Source organism: Eptatretus burgeri, chromosome 6, assembly GCF_056783735.1.
Source record: "Eptatretus burgeri isolate ZD-2024b chromosome 6, Ebu_testis_v1, whole genome shotgun sequence".
Taxonomy (NCBI): Eukaryota; Metazoa; Chordata; class Myxini; order Myxiniformes; family Myxinidae; genus Eptatretus; species Eptatretus burgeri.
The window spans coordinates 28285156-28302723 of record NC_140966.1 but is presented as its reverse complement, the minus strand read 5'-3'; the positions used below and the strand labels follow the sequence as shown (position 1 = coordinate 28302723).

The window sequence follows — 17568 nt, the reverse complement described above, 5'->3', positions numbered from 1 at the left end:
ACCTAATGTGTCTGTTCCCCACTGTTTTGTCCCTTCCACTCCCACCCCTCTTGTCTCATGCCTCCTTGCTGTGAGTTGTGTGTTAGCTCTCATACGAGCCTCGACCAAGGTATACAAAAAAAAAGAAAAAAAAAGTGAGCCTTTTTCGAAATAAAAAAAAAATCAAAAAAAAATCAAAGAACCCAGATCAAAAAATATAATAATTCTGGCTGGCAGACCATGTGTCCGATAAAGTTGAAATTTCAAACACATATTCCCCATCACTACTAGATCATGATTGTGAAGTTTCACTTGAAATATTGAAGCAGTTCAGGAGAAAACATTATTTAATATTTTTCTTCGATCCAATATGGCTGCCAAATCATGTGACCTTTCAATAATTCCGAAACAAACCTGTACATACAATGCTTGGGGAACATTTGTGTGAAGTTTCCCCTCGATCTGTCCAACCATTCTGGAGAAGAAGATTTTTTTATAGGTTTTAGGGTAAATCCAATATGGCTGCCAAACCATGTGACCTCCGACATCATATTTGTGAACCTTTTGTTCCTCATGGATGGGCGGTCATACGTATAAAGCTTGGCCTCGATCTGTTCAGCCACCTCAGAGAAGAAGAATTTTGAAGGTTAAAAAAGAACAAAAACAATATGGCTGCCGAATCACTGACCGACGACGTCATCAAAATATTTCTGTGGACCATTTTATCCCTAGATGACCCTCAACTGATCAGATGTAGCGTTCCACATATGCCATTATGATATCGTAACAAAGGCACCTGTGATGTTATAAAAAAATCACACTTATTCCCCATGAGGAGTCCTTGCCATGTGCCAAGTTTCAATTTTTCCTTGGTGCAGTTTCAGAGACTGAAGTCCAAAGTTTTTCTGTTTTTCCAACATGGCTGCCACACCACGTGACCTATGACGTCATAATTATCACTAAGACATTCTACATGAGTAGTCGCTCCTTTGGTGAAAATTTCGTCTCAATCCGACCTGCAGTTGCGGAGAAAAACACTAAAGTTCTGTGTGGACAAACAGACAAAGAAACAGACCCAAATACAATACCCTCTCCTCCAGCGAGGGTAAAAAGTATGTCAAGGACATTAATATAGTATCAGGTGCACAACTTCAATGCAAGTACACTATTGTGATGTAAAAACATCTTGAAAGGCCAAGTGGTCTTTAAGATTCCATGCTGGCAAAATTGAGTGATGACAAAAAACACGTACATTTTTTTCAGACCACCATTTAACCTTGTGCACTTCATGCTTGAAGCCCTCAAGGGAAGAATGAGACAGGACAGCATCTGAAAGGTGGTTCCATAGACTGGAGAAGAGTTGAGGTGTGCAATAGCTTGGATTTTGGAAGCTTAACAAGGAGGGTGTAACTGGAAGAACTTAAGAAGGAGGGTGTATCTGCAATCACCAAGGGTAAGCCTCCTCTGCCACCTGCGATCCAATGGTGGCCATCTGTTTTTTCAGGTCACCATATGACCTTCACATATGACCCTGAAGTTGTGTGGGAGGGTCAGAGGGCTGAAAAAGTAAAGAGCAATATTGGAGAAGTGGTAGAAAGTACAGAGAGACCACCAACCTGCCTGCGATGAGGAAGTACTTGATGCATTAAAGAAACTGGAGCTTCTTTAAGTGGCTAAGTATTGTAACCTAGAGGTTCTGTTCTGTGTCAACCTCGGGGTGCCGCAGCGAGTGCACCGGTAACCACGAGGGCATCACAGCAGAAAATATAGTCACTGATGTGCCCTTAGTGTTGTTTTAATCTGGCAAATTCGTTCACAATTTCCTTAGAAAGTACAGTGCACCACTTATCAAGCAGTCTCTTTTTCCTAAGCAAATTCCACATGCATTTCACGATCTTTCTTCCTGCACTGCCTGAACCTTTTCCTGTAAATCTCTGAGAGCAGTTCATAGGCGGTTCATCCTGAGACAGGATCAGTTCATCCAGTTCATCCTGAGACAGGATCACTTAAATATCTTCATGCTAAGGTTGAATGCCTTCCTTGCATTGAAGTGCTCAGTCATCACCAATTGATCATCAGCAACCTTCCTTTCATTCAACAAATATACATGATGTATTTTTGTATACCAAGTGGTGGCACGTGTAGACAGCAAGTACATTGAACGGATCAGGGTGTAACAAAACAAAAGGAAGCACACCAACAGGGTTGAAGGACAACATAAAGGGAGACTTGGAGAAATAAGGGATATGGGGAAGAATTAAGGCTAGTGGAGGACAGAGGGGGTGAACAAGATGGATACAGAAGCAAACTCTTCGGAAGCAAAAACTGGAAACTTGGAAAGAGGTAAGCTTGGGTAGGATTAACAGGGGTAAAAAGATCATGGCTGTAGATGGGGGTGAACGACTGTATTGAAAACATGGAGGGAAGTTGGTTCCACTGTAGTGGCGGCAGATAACAGCAATTTTTGAGAGGAATCGTGCAAATGATGATACAAGCATCAAATTTGGCACATTTGTTCTCCTGGGGATTCTAATCAAATCTGCCTGATTGGCCATTTGAAAATCCAAATTTTGAAATATTTGAAAAAAAAAAAAACTTCAAAAAACTCAAGATCACGAATCAATGTTGGATGCTGGCTGAGATTGGTGAATGTTTCAGAAACATCAAAGACGTTCCAAGTCTGCCATGCAGTTTTCTTCCCTTTACCGCGGAAGGCAGACACCACATCACATCCAGTGAACGCATGGAAGTATGGGATCCCTCTAGCTTTCTCAGGCCCTATTGCAGAAACTACCTCATGGACTGGAATCCATCGCGCCTTGGCTCCTTGGCCAAAGGCAATCCACATGTTCTCAAGACCTAGTTCCTGTAAGGATGGCAGTACAGATATTGCTATGACGAGTACGTCCGTGTCATTAGCCTTAATGATAATGGACTTGCTACCTTCCGTCGTTGCTTCCCTGGCGTGTAGAAATATTTGAGTGTCAGCTTCTTCATGACAACATGAAGACACAGCATCCAGTGACTTCCTTGTGTTGCTAATGGCATCTTCTCCTTTTGTGACGATGACTGTGCTTGTCGTCTGTGCTTCACACATCTTTTCCGCAAGGAAGTGAAACAGCTGTCTTGTTGCTGCCATCTCGCAGAAAGCTTCTCCAGTTACTTGGGGTCTTACTGGTTCCTGTCACTCTTCTTCTGATTCCTTGCCCCCTTTTCGAATTTGCCTCGGACTTCAGACTTGACTTCTTGTACACATCAAACACTACGTCCACCCTCTCGTACCTGGCACCATAGGATTCCACCTTTGGGATGATGTCTTCTTTAGCATAGTCATCAAATATTTTTGAAGTGCATGGAGGTAGGGCATTGATAAGTGCTGAACCATCAATGATGACTGCATCTCCCCTTGGTTCTCTGTCTGGGATGTTCAGTTGCGCTTCAAGAATTTCAGCCAGCTGTGATTTCAATATTTTTTTTTCTATTTTTTTCAAAATTTGTATTTTCAAATGGCCAATCGGGCAGATTTGATCAGAAAGCCCTGCAGAACAGAAATGCCAAATTTGATGCTTGTATCATAATTTTCACGATTTTTCTACTATCTACTACACTACTAGTGGGAAAAAAGGAGAAACGAAAGAGTGGAGATGACCAGTGATTCTGCATTTTGGAAACTTTCACCAGATGGGGGTTGCTGGTCAACAGTGAGAATGTTGCAGAAACCTGCTGGGTGGGGGGCAAAGCACGGAAAGAGCAGAGAGGGCAACACTAGAAAGGAGGCAGTGGAAGACCAGAGAGACCACCGACATGTCTGTGATGTCAAAATTATATGCTCATAGACTCAGCTTCATCGTGGAATATCCGACTGATCCTGAAGGCCTTGGTTTCCACAGCATCAAGCTGAGCAAGGTGTGAGGCAGTGGCACCAGCCCAGAAGGGAGAGCAGTACTCTGTCAAGCTGCGGATTAAGGTCTTGTAGGCAGATAAGAGTTCTGGTGTGCCAAGAAAAGACTTTGCATGATGGACAAGGGCGTAGCCAGAGGTCCGAAAGTGATGAGGTGAAAAGAGGTGAACCTGGTTGATGTGACGGTGCGCGTAACGCAGCATTGCGAGCGCCAACGTCACGAAGCCATTACGCGAGGGGTCTGGGGGCCGCTGAAGGTCCCCAGAAGCCAATGCATTTTTGATGCCCAGAAACCTATTCTTGGCTAATTTCAATGCTCAAAATTTTAAAATGTTAATGTTCATTTAAACCACATTAAATGAACATGAGGGGGGGGGGGGTATTGTCCTATTTAGGTGTGTAGATAAGAGTATTCAGAGCACTGCCAGGTAGCTTTGATAGTTTACTCCCCAGAGAGCTCAGATGGCCAGAGGGCTCAGGCCAGATCATATTTCAGGAAATGAGAGACGAGGCAACTGCCTCGTCTGCCTCAGCCTGGCTATGCCCGTGATGGAGGATGACGAGCTTTGGAGGCCAACTTAGAAATGTGGTTTGCCAAAGAAACATCATGGCTGGAAGTGAGACCCAAGAGTTTGAATGAGTGAAATTCTTCAAGAGGATTGTTAAGAAAGTAGATGGAAGAGTTTGCCAGAGAGAGAGAGAGAGAGAGAGAGAGAGAGAGAGAGAGAGAGAGAGAGAGAGAGAGAGAGAGAGAGCGAGAGAGCGAGAGAGCGAGAGAGCGAGAGAGCGAGAGAGCGAGAGAGCGAGAGAGCGAGAGAGCGAGAGAGCGAGAGCGAGACCGAGACCGAGACCGAGACCGAGACACTGACTTGTTAGTATTAAAAGACATTTACTATGTGTTTGACCAGCTTGTGGTTCAATCAAGGTTTGCATAGAAGTAAGAGGCTCCTGCCTGCCTATCTGAAGGAGGAAGAATCTCATGGCAGAGGGTGGAGCCATTAGCAAAGAAATAAAGAGGATTTCTCAGTCAAAGAGATCATTGATGAAGATTAGGAATAGGATTGGGTCCAGAACACTACATTGTGGCTCTCCAGCCTTGACAGGGAGAGGAACTGAGGGGATTCTGTTGAGAGCTATTCATTGGGTATGACAGTAGATTTAGTCAGTGAGCCATGTATGGAAAGTTAGAGGCTTCTTAAAAACCCCTCTACCTTTTCTCCTAAGCACCACCATGACCATGACGACAATCTCCAACACCACCATGACAATATTTCCTTGCTATGATAAGAAGATGGTGTTTTGAAGAATGCCAGCCTTGCTGGGGTATGTCGATTACTGTAGCGTAGGTTGACGTGTTGTACATCTGAGAATAAACAATCCATATTAAAATAGATCTGCATGTGGATGCACACTCACTGACACGCACAACGATTGTAAGAGCCTCTCTTTTGTCTTCAGGAACAGTTTTGGTAAATAATAGCTGCATCACATTTGGCAATACATAAATGCGGACAGTTGGAGGGAATTTATTGTTGTCTCACCGATCACAAAATAGTCCGCTTGCCGGGGCAACAACCATGCACTTCTGTCCGAGTAACGTTTTTCAACGAGTTCTGTCTCATTTCACCCTATATTTTCGACATCCAGTTGATGCCACCCTGGCACTCTTAGGCAATTTGAAATAGTCAAGATGGCTGCTATTTGACGGAAATACACAGAAATTGTGATAGGTTAGCTATTTAACCACATAGAAATGTGCTTTCAAAGTCTAAATATACAGTATGTTCAAGTGGCTAAGGAATATGATAGGATAATCAAATATTCTCCGAACAGTTTATGGATCATCCTCCACTACATCATAGTCTTCATCCTCATCTTCTGCATCATTTGCAAGCTTGATCGTATGTTCATTTTGGCACTGGTCGTTGTTTGCTTCACACTTGTAGGAAGTTGTGCACGATAATGTAGCTGAAGAAGAGCTACATTTTTTTCGTCAACATCGTGCATCAGAGCTGCAGCTGCAGCTGCAGGCAACGACTTTCATCAGTTCAGAGCGTCTTAAACAGGCCCATTCCCCCTGACTGGAGATGGGAAACCAGAAGACATCTCCAAACCATAATAATCATTGAGATTCACAACTGGTGGTTCAATCTGATCGGCTGCTTTCCATACCATGGCCTGCAGGTGGCCACGTTTCAAATGCAAAGCAAGACTTTTTTCCGTTGGTGGTAGTGATCTGATGTTATGCACATTCAGCCTCTTGGACGAGAAGAGCTTGTATTGGAGGGAATTCATCGTTTCTTGCCTTTTGCACCATACAAACGACTGAACAACCAGCATCAGATTTCCAAAGTATCTGAGATCATTGCATTGGACTCACTGAATACCTCCAAATCAAGATCATCGGAATTCAGAAGAACTTTGAGTGCTGATGCCTTGTCCTTTCCAAACGGGTAGGCCATGCTATCGCAACCTGTGGCAGCGTGCAGCGGCGACAGTTGAGGACACTTGTCACCTAATGCAATGGCAGTTGCATTGATATCAACTATCTTGCCATCAAACCTTTTCATCGCATTGGCTGCTGATGGTCGATGCTTCCAGTAGAAGTGTAGCAGGAGTACAAAGACGTTGGTATCCTCACTGAAATCTGAATTCGCTGCCGACCATGTTCTCTGAACATCAGCAGAGCCTGGGTGATCATTTTGATGTCGTCCTCTTCGTGTCTAAACGTGCTTTCATTGTCACCGATCATATGCACACTACGCTCTTCGTTGGATTGGCACAGATGCTGAATCAGCTGAGTTGTTTTTTTGACATTGCTCATCTCCTGGTCTGTTGCAGGCAATGGTGTGTTGAGATGAAGCTGCATATACAATCTGCTGACACCAGATGCATGCCTTTTACTCTCATGCGATTTGATTGAATTGTCTCAGTAGTGATCAAAATGAATAGAACCTCGTGGTCTGCTTTGACTGCTTGGTAGAAGCTTTTGGAAAATGTCTCAACTGCACCGACCATGCAACTTTGGCCATGCAACGTGGTGCAACATTGGTTTGCCATCGACAACACTGAGGTCAGGCTTAAATGAAGACGTGAATACAGCTAAACATGATTTTTAAAAAATGAAGGAATAATGAAATAAGTTTGAATTAGGATGTTGCGTTGCTGTGTTGACTGACTATCTGGACACAACTTTGGGTTGTGGGTCCATTGATGTTGAGTAATCTGCTGATGTGGACCTGTGACCGTGGTTGTGGATACGCTGTCTGGAGAGGTTCTGGGCTGAAAGGATCAAAACCTCGATGAAAAACGGTACCCAGATGATGATCCGGGCAGTAGGGAAATCAGTAAATTGCTTACAAGTTAAGGTGATAACTTCAAATAAAATAGCTTTTGTCAGTACTTACCAGTACATTGTGTGTGTGTGTGTGTGTGTGTGTGTGTGTGTGTGTGTGTGTGTGTGTGTGTGTGTGTGTGTGTGTGTGTGTGTGTGTGTGTGTGTGTTATGTCTGGCTTCCTTCTTGGGACTACGGTGCAGTAATTGGTCTTTATTTTGATTTTGCTCATACCATATCCTGATGCTCTGTGGACTTTACTTCCCCACTGATGGACCACTGGTAGCTTTAACTTATTACTGCATTTAGGTCTTGGATTGATTGCTGGAACTCAAGTGATGCCTCGTTCCTTACATCTTTGATGTTTGTTCTTTTTCTTTTCCTTTCATACCCCTTTTTAGTCTTTCACAGTTCATTTTACTCTTTCATACTTCTCTTTATTCCTATTTCCCCTTTTAATACCTTCTCCCCATACCTGCACCCTATTTTTCTCTTCATTTTTGGGGCGTGAGCTCCCTGCCCTCGTGTTCATGAAAAACCAGCAGCTGCTGACTTTGATCCGGTTTCAAGGTTGGGGTAATGGCTGTCACACCCTGGTCGCTAGGCATTGTCAGTGTAGTTGGGAGAACTTTCAATTCTGCACCAGGTAATGCCCACCTCAAGCGAGACAGCCCCTCGCCAATCGGTATCCTTGTCAGCCTGTCTCTTCTGTCTGGTCTGGGCCAACCGGACGTGGTCAAAAACCGAAAAGAGTGAGAATAATGTCAGGCTTATGAAAAACGAAAAAGCATACAGTGTCAGAATGAGTCAGTATGTTTTGTCAAGTACTTGTAAAGCCGTTTTTAAAAAGTGTAAGTCCTCTAGATGTTTGTGTTGTAAAGTTTTTAGACCGTGTGAAACTTTTGTTTGTCATGTGACAGGTAAAACTTTTGTTGTTGATTGTGAATGTTTGTTTGTTGGGATGTAAATCAAAGTACATTATATTTATCTTCTCACTTGTGGAGATTGTGGATTGCAATATGTTGGTAAAACTTCTCAATGTTTACATCAACGTTTGAATGGACATATGTCCGCTGTATCATCTGGTATTAAGATTAATTAATATAATCATTTTAATGCAGTTGGACATGCTTTTAGTAGTTGTTCTAATCAAATTATAGACTCAGTTAATGTTAATGATTTTGATAATAGAGAGGAGTGTAATATTGAGTTAGGACACGTACAGGTTTTTTTGGATCAGGACACAATGTGCGATCTATCCTTTGGGCCTTAATGACAGGGTACAAGGTGTAGGATCAGTTTCTCAAGCTAATGTTTTCGGAAACAAGTATTTTGTTCATCCAATCAGAAGGAGACCCAGATGTCATGGGCGTCAGAGTCGGAGTCGTATAGCTCCAAAAATGGAAATTTCAGTGATAATTGATAAACTTAAAGATTTTTTTTAATGAAGGAAAGGTTTTTATGATTTTTATGTTCTCCTGAGCTCATGTTCCAAACAAGTCTTAAGGCCCGGTCACACCTTGACGTTTTAGCCAACGTATGCCGATTTTTGATTTTTTTTTCTAAAACGCTGGCACACGTTGAATACGTTATGGGTAAGTTTTGATAACATTGAGAGCACGCTGAAAAACACTGCCATACGTCGTTGTACGTTGGCTTTAAACGTTGTACTTTTCGGTTGTCCTCAAATTTTTTCATGCTTGAAATTTCACGACGTATGCCGGCGTATGACTCACACGTTCCGCTACGCTGGCCACAAGTTGTATGCACGGTCTGCGATCGTTGACAGACGTCAACACATGCTACTTGTAAGTTAATCATAAGTTGAGACACGCCGAGGTAATGTTTAGCGTACCCGAAACTTATTTCTAACCTATGATTAACGTGTTGTTGGCACGTTACGCGATCGTTGCCACACGTCGACAGACGTTACTGTTAAGTTACTCATAGGCTGAAAGACGTCGGTATAATGGATCGTCCTTGCATCAGCGTCCACGGCTATGGCCAGGACATTTATTTGCAGCATTCTTCAAACTTTTCTTCGGCATGACGAGGATGTTCACACTTCGATGTCTAGCTTGGCTATGATTCCAATTGTCCATCGTCAGCGTTTATTTAAAATAGTCGAGTTTGAGCGTTTTAACACGTTCAGAAGAAACGCTTCAAATTTCAAAACCTCAGCGTCAAAAAACAAAGACGAGTGACAGGAATTTAAATCGTTCATTGTAAACAATGAAAATAGCTGAGTGGTACCGTTTAAAAGTCGTTGAGTGTAAAAAAAAATCCAATTTTTGAGCGCAAGCGTCTACTTTCAATAGTGGAGTTTGAGCGATTTAACACGTTCAATAGAAACGATTAAAATTTCCGAGCGCCAGCGTCAAAAAACAAAGGCGAGTGACAGGAATTTAAATCATTCATTGTAAACAATGAAAATAGCTGAGTGGTACCGTTTAAAAGTCGTTGAGTGTAAAAAAAAATGCAATTGTTGAGCGCAAGCGTCTACTTTCAATAGTGGAGATGCAGCCATTTAAATCGTTGAGTTGCAGCCTACGAATAACAAACCCTACGTCACCGGCAAAGATAAACTGCCGCACGATATGGATAAGTTAGGCTATCGTTGGGCATAGTTTGTGAACGCCGGCTTCACGATAATTATTCGTTGGTATATCGTATCTATAAGTAATCAAAGCGCTCTATGCACATTATTAGTTCATTGTGCATTTGTCCAACCCTTTATGAATAGACCTAAATCGTAAAAACAAGCTATAGCTCATTGTTGAAAAAGTCCCATTAAAAATTAGCCGCGAACAACTTCGAACAATGGTGAAAACTTGTCTCCTACTAGTGGACACGCGGATCCAAGGACGATCCATCATAACCCACACCCTCCCCCTCACACTCACCTACGACTGCCAACATGAACAAACTACTACTAATACTAATACTGATACTGAGACTGATACTGTTACTGCTGACATGGACATCAACTCAAAAAAAAACTCTAAAACACTGTTGGGTTCCCTTTTATGAGCAGCATTTTTATATACCAATTCCCAAAACCGCTGGGAACACGTCTTTATATGGCAGTTGTAAGCTAGAAACACGTTCATTTTTTTTTTTTTGTCGACCGGAAGACGTTATTTGAATACGTGTGCATACGTCGATGTTGGTTGGGACTACGTACAGAATTGGTTCAAAGCACGTCAAACATAAGTTATAAATAAGTTTCGCGTAAAAAAGACATTACCGCGACGTGTTTCAACTTATGAGTAGCTTATAAGTAGCCTTTGTGTACGTGTGTAAGCGTCCACATATCGTGTGTAAAACTTATCCCCATCGCATGCGAACGTGTGTCATACGCCGAGTACGTCGTAAAATTTTGAACATGTTCAAAATTTCTTGACGTACTCTACTTACTACGACGTATGATAGCGTATTTAGCGTTCTACTCGCGCATACCAAACTTACCCATACCGTATTCGACGTGCCCCAATGTTTTAGACACACTTTTTGTTACGTCGGCATACGCTGGCAAGATCGCCAAGGTGTGACCACGATGTTGACCCTTCCATTTCTACGGCAGTTATGATTCGAATCGTTTTGCATCAGCCTTTTAATAGGCTACGTCACGACATCGTCGGCGATGCGTGCAACGCGCTATGCCTAAGTTAGACTATCGTTGGGCATCGGTTGTGTAGGCCGACAACAGGCTCAGCATTCGTTGGTATAAGTTATGTATAACACAATGAAATGTTCTGTGTTGTTACCAATGCGTTATACATAAGACCAAGTCGCTATGAATACGTCCGAATCTTTAAAAAAAAACATCAAAAGTTCAACGTAAGCCAGCGTTTTACATAAATTTTAACACGTTGCCATCGCTGGCTAAAACGTCAAGGTGTGACCGGGCCTTTAGCTAATATTCTCTGGAGTTTAGCAGGTTTATGTGACGTGCTCGTTTTTGAGAAGGCTTCGGCTTCATTCTATTTTTAGGGGATACTAGTGTAGAGAGTTTATTACTAGATAAAGTTAGGGAGCGAACCCCATTGAAGGTTTATTTCACTTTCACGAAGACCATAGGACAATCCTTATTACCCTCGCCGAAGGAGAGAATATTGTATTTGGGTCCGTTCGTCTGTCAGTTTGTTTGTCCGCACAGAAATTTCGTATTTTTCTCCACAACAGCTTATCAGATTAAGAAGAAATTTTCACCAAAGGCACGACTACTCGTGTGGAGTGTTTCAATCATAACTAGAACGGGCACTCAATAGAGCGCATGCCTTCGCCAACGCTACATTTTGCCCCCCCCCCCAGAAACCGTTGATTGTGAGGGTATTTAATCCCATACCACATCTGCCATCTCATATGTGTTATGATGGCTTAAAAACATTAAATTTCCTGTATCATATCGTATATCACAAGATTGGGCATTGAATTCACAACATTTTGGCATTGGTTGCATGCAAATTGGATAAAAATCTACCGCACTATGGCAAAATGATGATTTTGACCTTTTCATGACCTCGACCTTGACCTTTGTACTCTTAATTTTGTAATTGGTATTCGAGTGTGGGGAACAGAACAGTCAACATTTTGGTGTTGGTTTCATGCAAATCGGATAAGAATTGACCGTGTTATGACTAAAACCGCACATTTTGCAATGTCGTGACCCCCCCCCCCGACCTTTGACTCCCAACCGCTAATAAGGGTTGTTACGTCATTGTGTCATGTCACATATCACAAGATGGGGCATTGAATTCTGAACATTTTGGCATTAGTTGCATGCAAATTGGATACAAATTGACCGCGCTATGGTAAAAAGACGATTTTGACCTTTTCATGACTTTGACCTTTGACCCCATCACTCCCAAAATCTAATCAAATAGTCCTCGGATAATAGCCAATCATCCCACCAAATTTACTGCGTTTCAGTTCAATACTTTTGGAGTTATGCGAATAACAAACAAACAAACATATTCACAAATATATAAATAAATACACAGCAATCAAAACATAACCTTCGCAACAAAGTTTGCGAAGGTAATTATGATGTCATAGGTCACGTGGTGTGGCAGCCATGTTGGAAAATTGGAAAAACTTTGGACCTCTGTATCTCTGAAATTATTCCAAGGAAAAAATTGAAATGGCACACGGCAAATACTCCTCATGGGGAATAAGTGTGATTTTTTTTTTGATGACGTCATAAGTGCCTTTGTTATGACGTCATAATTGCATCTGTGAAACACTACATCTGATCAGTAGGAAAAATTTTGAGGGTCATCTCGGGATAAAATGTTCCATAGAAAAAAATTGATGGCATCATCTGTCATGTGATTCGGCAGCCATATATATATATATATATATTTTTTTTAAACCTTGAAATATCTTCTCCTCTGACGTGGCTGAACAGATCGAGGCGAAACTTTATACGTATGACCGGCTATCCATGATAAACAAAAGGTTCACACATATGATGTCATCGGTCACATGGTTTGGCAGCCTTATTGGATTTACCCTTAAAACCTATAAAAAATCATCTTCTCCAGAACTGCGGACAGATCAAGGGGAAACTTCACACAAATGTTCCCCCATTCCTTAGGGATACCAGGCTCTTCATGGATAATTAGTAGGTCACATGGTGTGGCAGCCATACTTGTTTGAACGAAAATCGTTTTAAAAAATCTTTCTCTTGAACCACTTCATCGATCGATGTGAAATGTCACAGTTATGATCTCGTGTTGATGTGGAATATATGTATTAAATTTCAACCTGATTGGATACATAGTCTGGCAGCCATATTTATTTAATATTTTGATCTGAGTTTAATTTTTTTTTTACTTTATTATTATTTTTAATAAGGCTCACTTGGCTGTGCCTGGATGGGTTTGAGGGTGGAGGAGTAGCAGCTGAAATGCGAATCCTGTCCAGGTTCCCCTTGATGATTTCATCTTTTCTTTTTGCTTGTTTAGGTTCCTTCTGATGACTCCAATGCAGGACTGTACCTATTTGGTCTTCCATTTGATTTGAATTTAATCTATTTTAATCCCACTCTGAATTCAATTGAATAATAATAATAAACCTCATGGGTCAGGGTCAGGTGTCCGATAAAAGCGGGGCTGCATCAAAGCGGGACGTCTTGGTACCCAGTCATCACTGCCAGCAGTTATAAAGTGGCAGTTCTATTTATGTCTCTTATTAATTACATGCCACACAAAGTACACCACACAAAACTGCACAAACACCACACAACATACCACACAAAACAAGTCCTGGTGAGGCTCTGCAATCTCTGATTGCTCTTTTTCTTGTTTAACTGATATTATGTGGCAGAAGTCGTTGTGGGAGCTGTTTGAGATTGCAATTTGCCACTGTCAATCATTTAATTTCCATGTATGATTTCATCATTGCTGGGAGCATGGCTGTGCCACTGATGCAATACCCCCTGTAGTTTACAGCAGATTTGTCTGTAATTTGGCCAGGCTGCCGGCGATAGCTCACCTACTATTTACAAAGACACCCAACTAATGGCGGCAGAAGGGATGAGCTTTTAAACGTCCATCCAAAGGACGGTACACACATTGATGAATCACATTTTCATAACCCTAACATTTCATAACAATAAAGTTGGTGGATGTTAAAAGGTGTGTTTATTTACCAAGCAACTAGCTAACACTTGCCAAGCCAGCTGTTCCTTATCAATAGTTTTGAATGGAGTACTTGCTTGATTGCTTAAGCCACTTGGCGAGCTCTCCACAAAAAAACTTGGTAACAGAACACACCACTGCAAAACTGGAGGTTTTTGGAAGTTTGATGAAGGCGATTTGTGATATTCAGGGTTCAAATAAAATAATGCCATTTACATACAGATTTAAAGAGGGTTAAAGGCATATAAATAATTATATTCCGGGTTTCACCGGCATTTTATCAGGCATCTATTACATCACCTGATCTAACACATGACATTAGTTATTTCTGTCTGTTGTTTGTGTCCTTTATGACGTCCTTAAAAAACAATAAGTTTCCTGTTTGGAAGGTTTTCAGTTTGGTTTGACTGCCAGGCAGACAGACAGAGTAAAATATTATCGAACTCCTCTCTGTGGATGTGCAATCAAGACAAATTCTAAGCCAAGGTACAGTAAAACAACAGACTTGTCTTCTTATTCATGCCCCGATTCTTGTTCAAAATATCACATTCGATTTAAATAAGTTGTTCCTCGATCACAAACTGACAATCATAAACTGATAAGACAGACCGATGGACAGACAGACATGACCCAATTACTGGCACATAGACAGACATGAACCTCCCAACTGCACTATCTGTTTAGTGTCTTAAAATATATGAAAACACAACAAAAAAACCTCCACAAAGAAGAAAATTAGCTCTAATACGAGCATTGACATTGTATAAAAGAAAAACCACTTTTCTCTTTGCGTGCATGAGGTTATGAGACCGCAGTACCACATATTATAATTATAATTATGTGTAGTCATCAGCATTATTTACATTTAAATTAAAACAAATTTTATTTTCATATCAAGTTAATTGCTCATTCCAGACATGTATTTTGCTTCTTTAAAAGTGGATATAGCAGGGCCACCAACCCACACAATGGCAATTAGCCACAAATGCTACATAATATACTATTCCTATCAGGTGTTGGCATCATTGCATACACTCAAAATATCTTTCATCACACTTAAGTGTTTTGGATGGTGAAATTGTTGTCCAACCGTTACCTTAGTCATGATATATGAGTAATCCTTCAAACATGACCTATTGCAGCATCTGTGTATATACATGTATAAATATACATATATAGATTTATAGAGGTGTGGGAGGAGAATGCTGCAATTTATTAGGTGTGGGGAGTGAGGAGGGGACAAAGTGAGAGAGAAGGGTTGGGGGGGGGGAGGAAGAAAAAAAAACAGACAGGTGAGGGGTGGAGGTGGGTTAGAAAAGAGAATGAGATGTGACGCTTAATGAGCAAACATGAAGAAAAAAAAAAAAACAAGTCAGAACAGCTGTACACACAACACAACAGAGTTTGTAATGTAATCCACTGGCACATCTGCAAAAACTTTGCATTTCAAGTTCCAGAAAATATGTGGGAAAATTAACCAAAAGCAATCACGGAAAACACTAAAGTACCATTCAAGTACGACCAAATGATCCCATTGAGCGTAAACGTCGAAAACAAAGCTTGCGCCCAGATATCACACTTAGATACAAAAACAGAGAAGAAAGTATTGCTAATTGAGGTGTTAATACCAGTGATTTTGGACTAACAATGCAGAAATCAAGAAAATGACCAAATACCAAGGCCTCAAGCATGAAGTGAAAAGATCCTGGAAGCTGAAGAATGCCAAAAGTTGCACCATTGTTGACGAAGAACCTTACAGAGATATTAAAAAACATCCTTGGAAATATCATACAAACGAACGACAGTTGGAAGCTATACTGGGCTCGGTAACGATCCTGAAGACAGCCTTCGGCACAAAACTTTGAGATCAGAAAACTTCACAGCTTGGTGCGTGAATCGTGACCCCTTACCGAAATGAAGGTGGATGCTTTGAGCCTGCCCTGGGAAGACTCCATTCCACATTCTGAAACCCACATATATAGATGCCAATCAAAGACACACACACACACACACACACACACACACACACACACACACACACACACACACACACACACACACACACACACACACACACACTGAGACATGTGAAGGTTCCAGTCCGCTTTCTGGAACCCATATATGGAGATACCAACCAAACACACACACACACACACACACACACACACACACACACACGCACACGCACACGCACACGCACACGCACACGCACACGCACACGCACACACACACACACACTTATGACAGTGGATAATTGGAGACCTGGGAGATGCGTTCCACATTCTGAAACCCACATATGGAGATAACAACCAACAACCAACACACACACAGATACACACACACACACACACACACACACACACACACACACACACACACACACACACACACTCCAAGTTCAGTTATGATTATACAATTTACATACGTACACACACATAAAATACATAAAAACAACAAACACAAAGATTTACCTTCAAACAGAGTTCTTTGAAAGAGGAATTGAAGTGGGAAACTTGCAAAATTAAATCTCAACTCATAAAAGGCAGTGTGTGTGTGTGCCAGTGTGTGTGCCAGTGTGTGTGTCAGTGTATGTGTCCTTCATAACTCCAAAATCATAAAACCTAGCAGCCTGAAACTTTGCATGCAAATGAAGAAAACTCCAATAAAATGCAAGAGTGAAAACGCAGCACTGATCGCAGACGCACGTACATCGCGGTTTTACTTGCACGCAAAGCCGAGTGATTTGTTTTTTTCTGTCGATGTATTTCAGATAAATTGTTGATACATCGTGTTCACCCAAGTGTTTGCAATGTCATATCAATATATAGAACATTTGTGAGGTGATGCATCGGCCAGATATCGAGCCAAAATACAGTTAATTGGCCTTGATTCTTGCCCCTTCCAGTACCCCGGTGATTCGTGGATCGACAACCCGAAGGAATGGCCGAACGTGCAATACCCGGACGTATACACGTATCTAGTCAATCTAGTCAAGACACCAGGTATGTAATTCAATTTTAAACCAAGTTTTAACTGTGTATTATGTAATATTACTGTACTGGAGTGTTAATATATTATTTCAATTATTTATGAACTCCCGAGCTGACGTGGCTAGTTAGTAATAGTTTTAATTGACCTGCCTTGTCTGTACTGTGTGACGGTGAGTCATCTGTGCTAGTTGTGGGTCACTCACTGAACCAGCAAGAATGTCAATGAATGATTAAAATATTGCTCACATTCATGTTGTATAAATTCTGTGTTATCCCTGATTTTAATTACGTGTATGACTATGTGTATGTGAGTGAGCATGTGTGCCTGTGTGTCTCCACGTTTTGTAATGATGTAGCTATTTCTTGTGGCTGCTGAGTTGAAGCGCCTGGGCTGAGGACAAGATTGCGGTGAACTTTAAGGAAAGGCCGACACATTGTCATTGCATTTAGTTTGCAAGTTCTCATCCTATTAATGGCACTCAAGGGCCAAGGCATTTATGTTTTTGTGTGATGTACCCTTGCTTAATTACCCTGGTACTATTTTAATAACTAACCACAGAATATATTTTTCTTTTTAATCTCAGGATTGTTTACACATGAGGCAATGAAAAACTACCGATCACTGGAAGCCCACAAATGTTTTGTCTCTGGTTGGGTGCAGACTGTGCTACACAAAATTGTTGGAGGTAACCATGTTAGAGCCTCTAACATTTGTTTGA

General features: G+C 41.4%; 1 protein-coding gene across 1 annotated transcript in view; it reads left to right on the top strand.

Moving 5' to 3' along the window:
* Nucleotides 1-17568, top strand: part of LOC147024442 (uncharacterized) — an 83615-nt gene that overhangs the window by 65826 nt on the left and 221 nt on the right. The window contains exons 4-5 of the mRNA XM_085884383.1: nucleotides 16765-16861; nucleotides 17434-17568. The exon at nucleotides 17434-17568 is cut by the window's right edge and continues 221 nt beyond it. Of these exons, the coding sequence (XP_085740509.1) occupies nucleotides 16765-16861; nucleotides 17434-17568 (232 nt within the window). The remainder of the gene's footprint in view (nucleotides 1-16764; nucleotides 16862-17433) is intronic.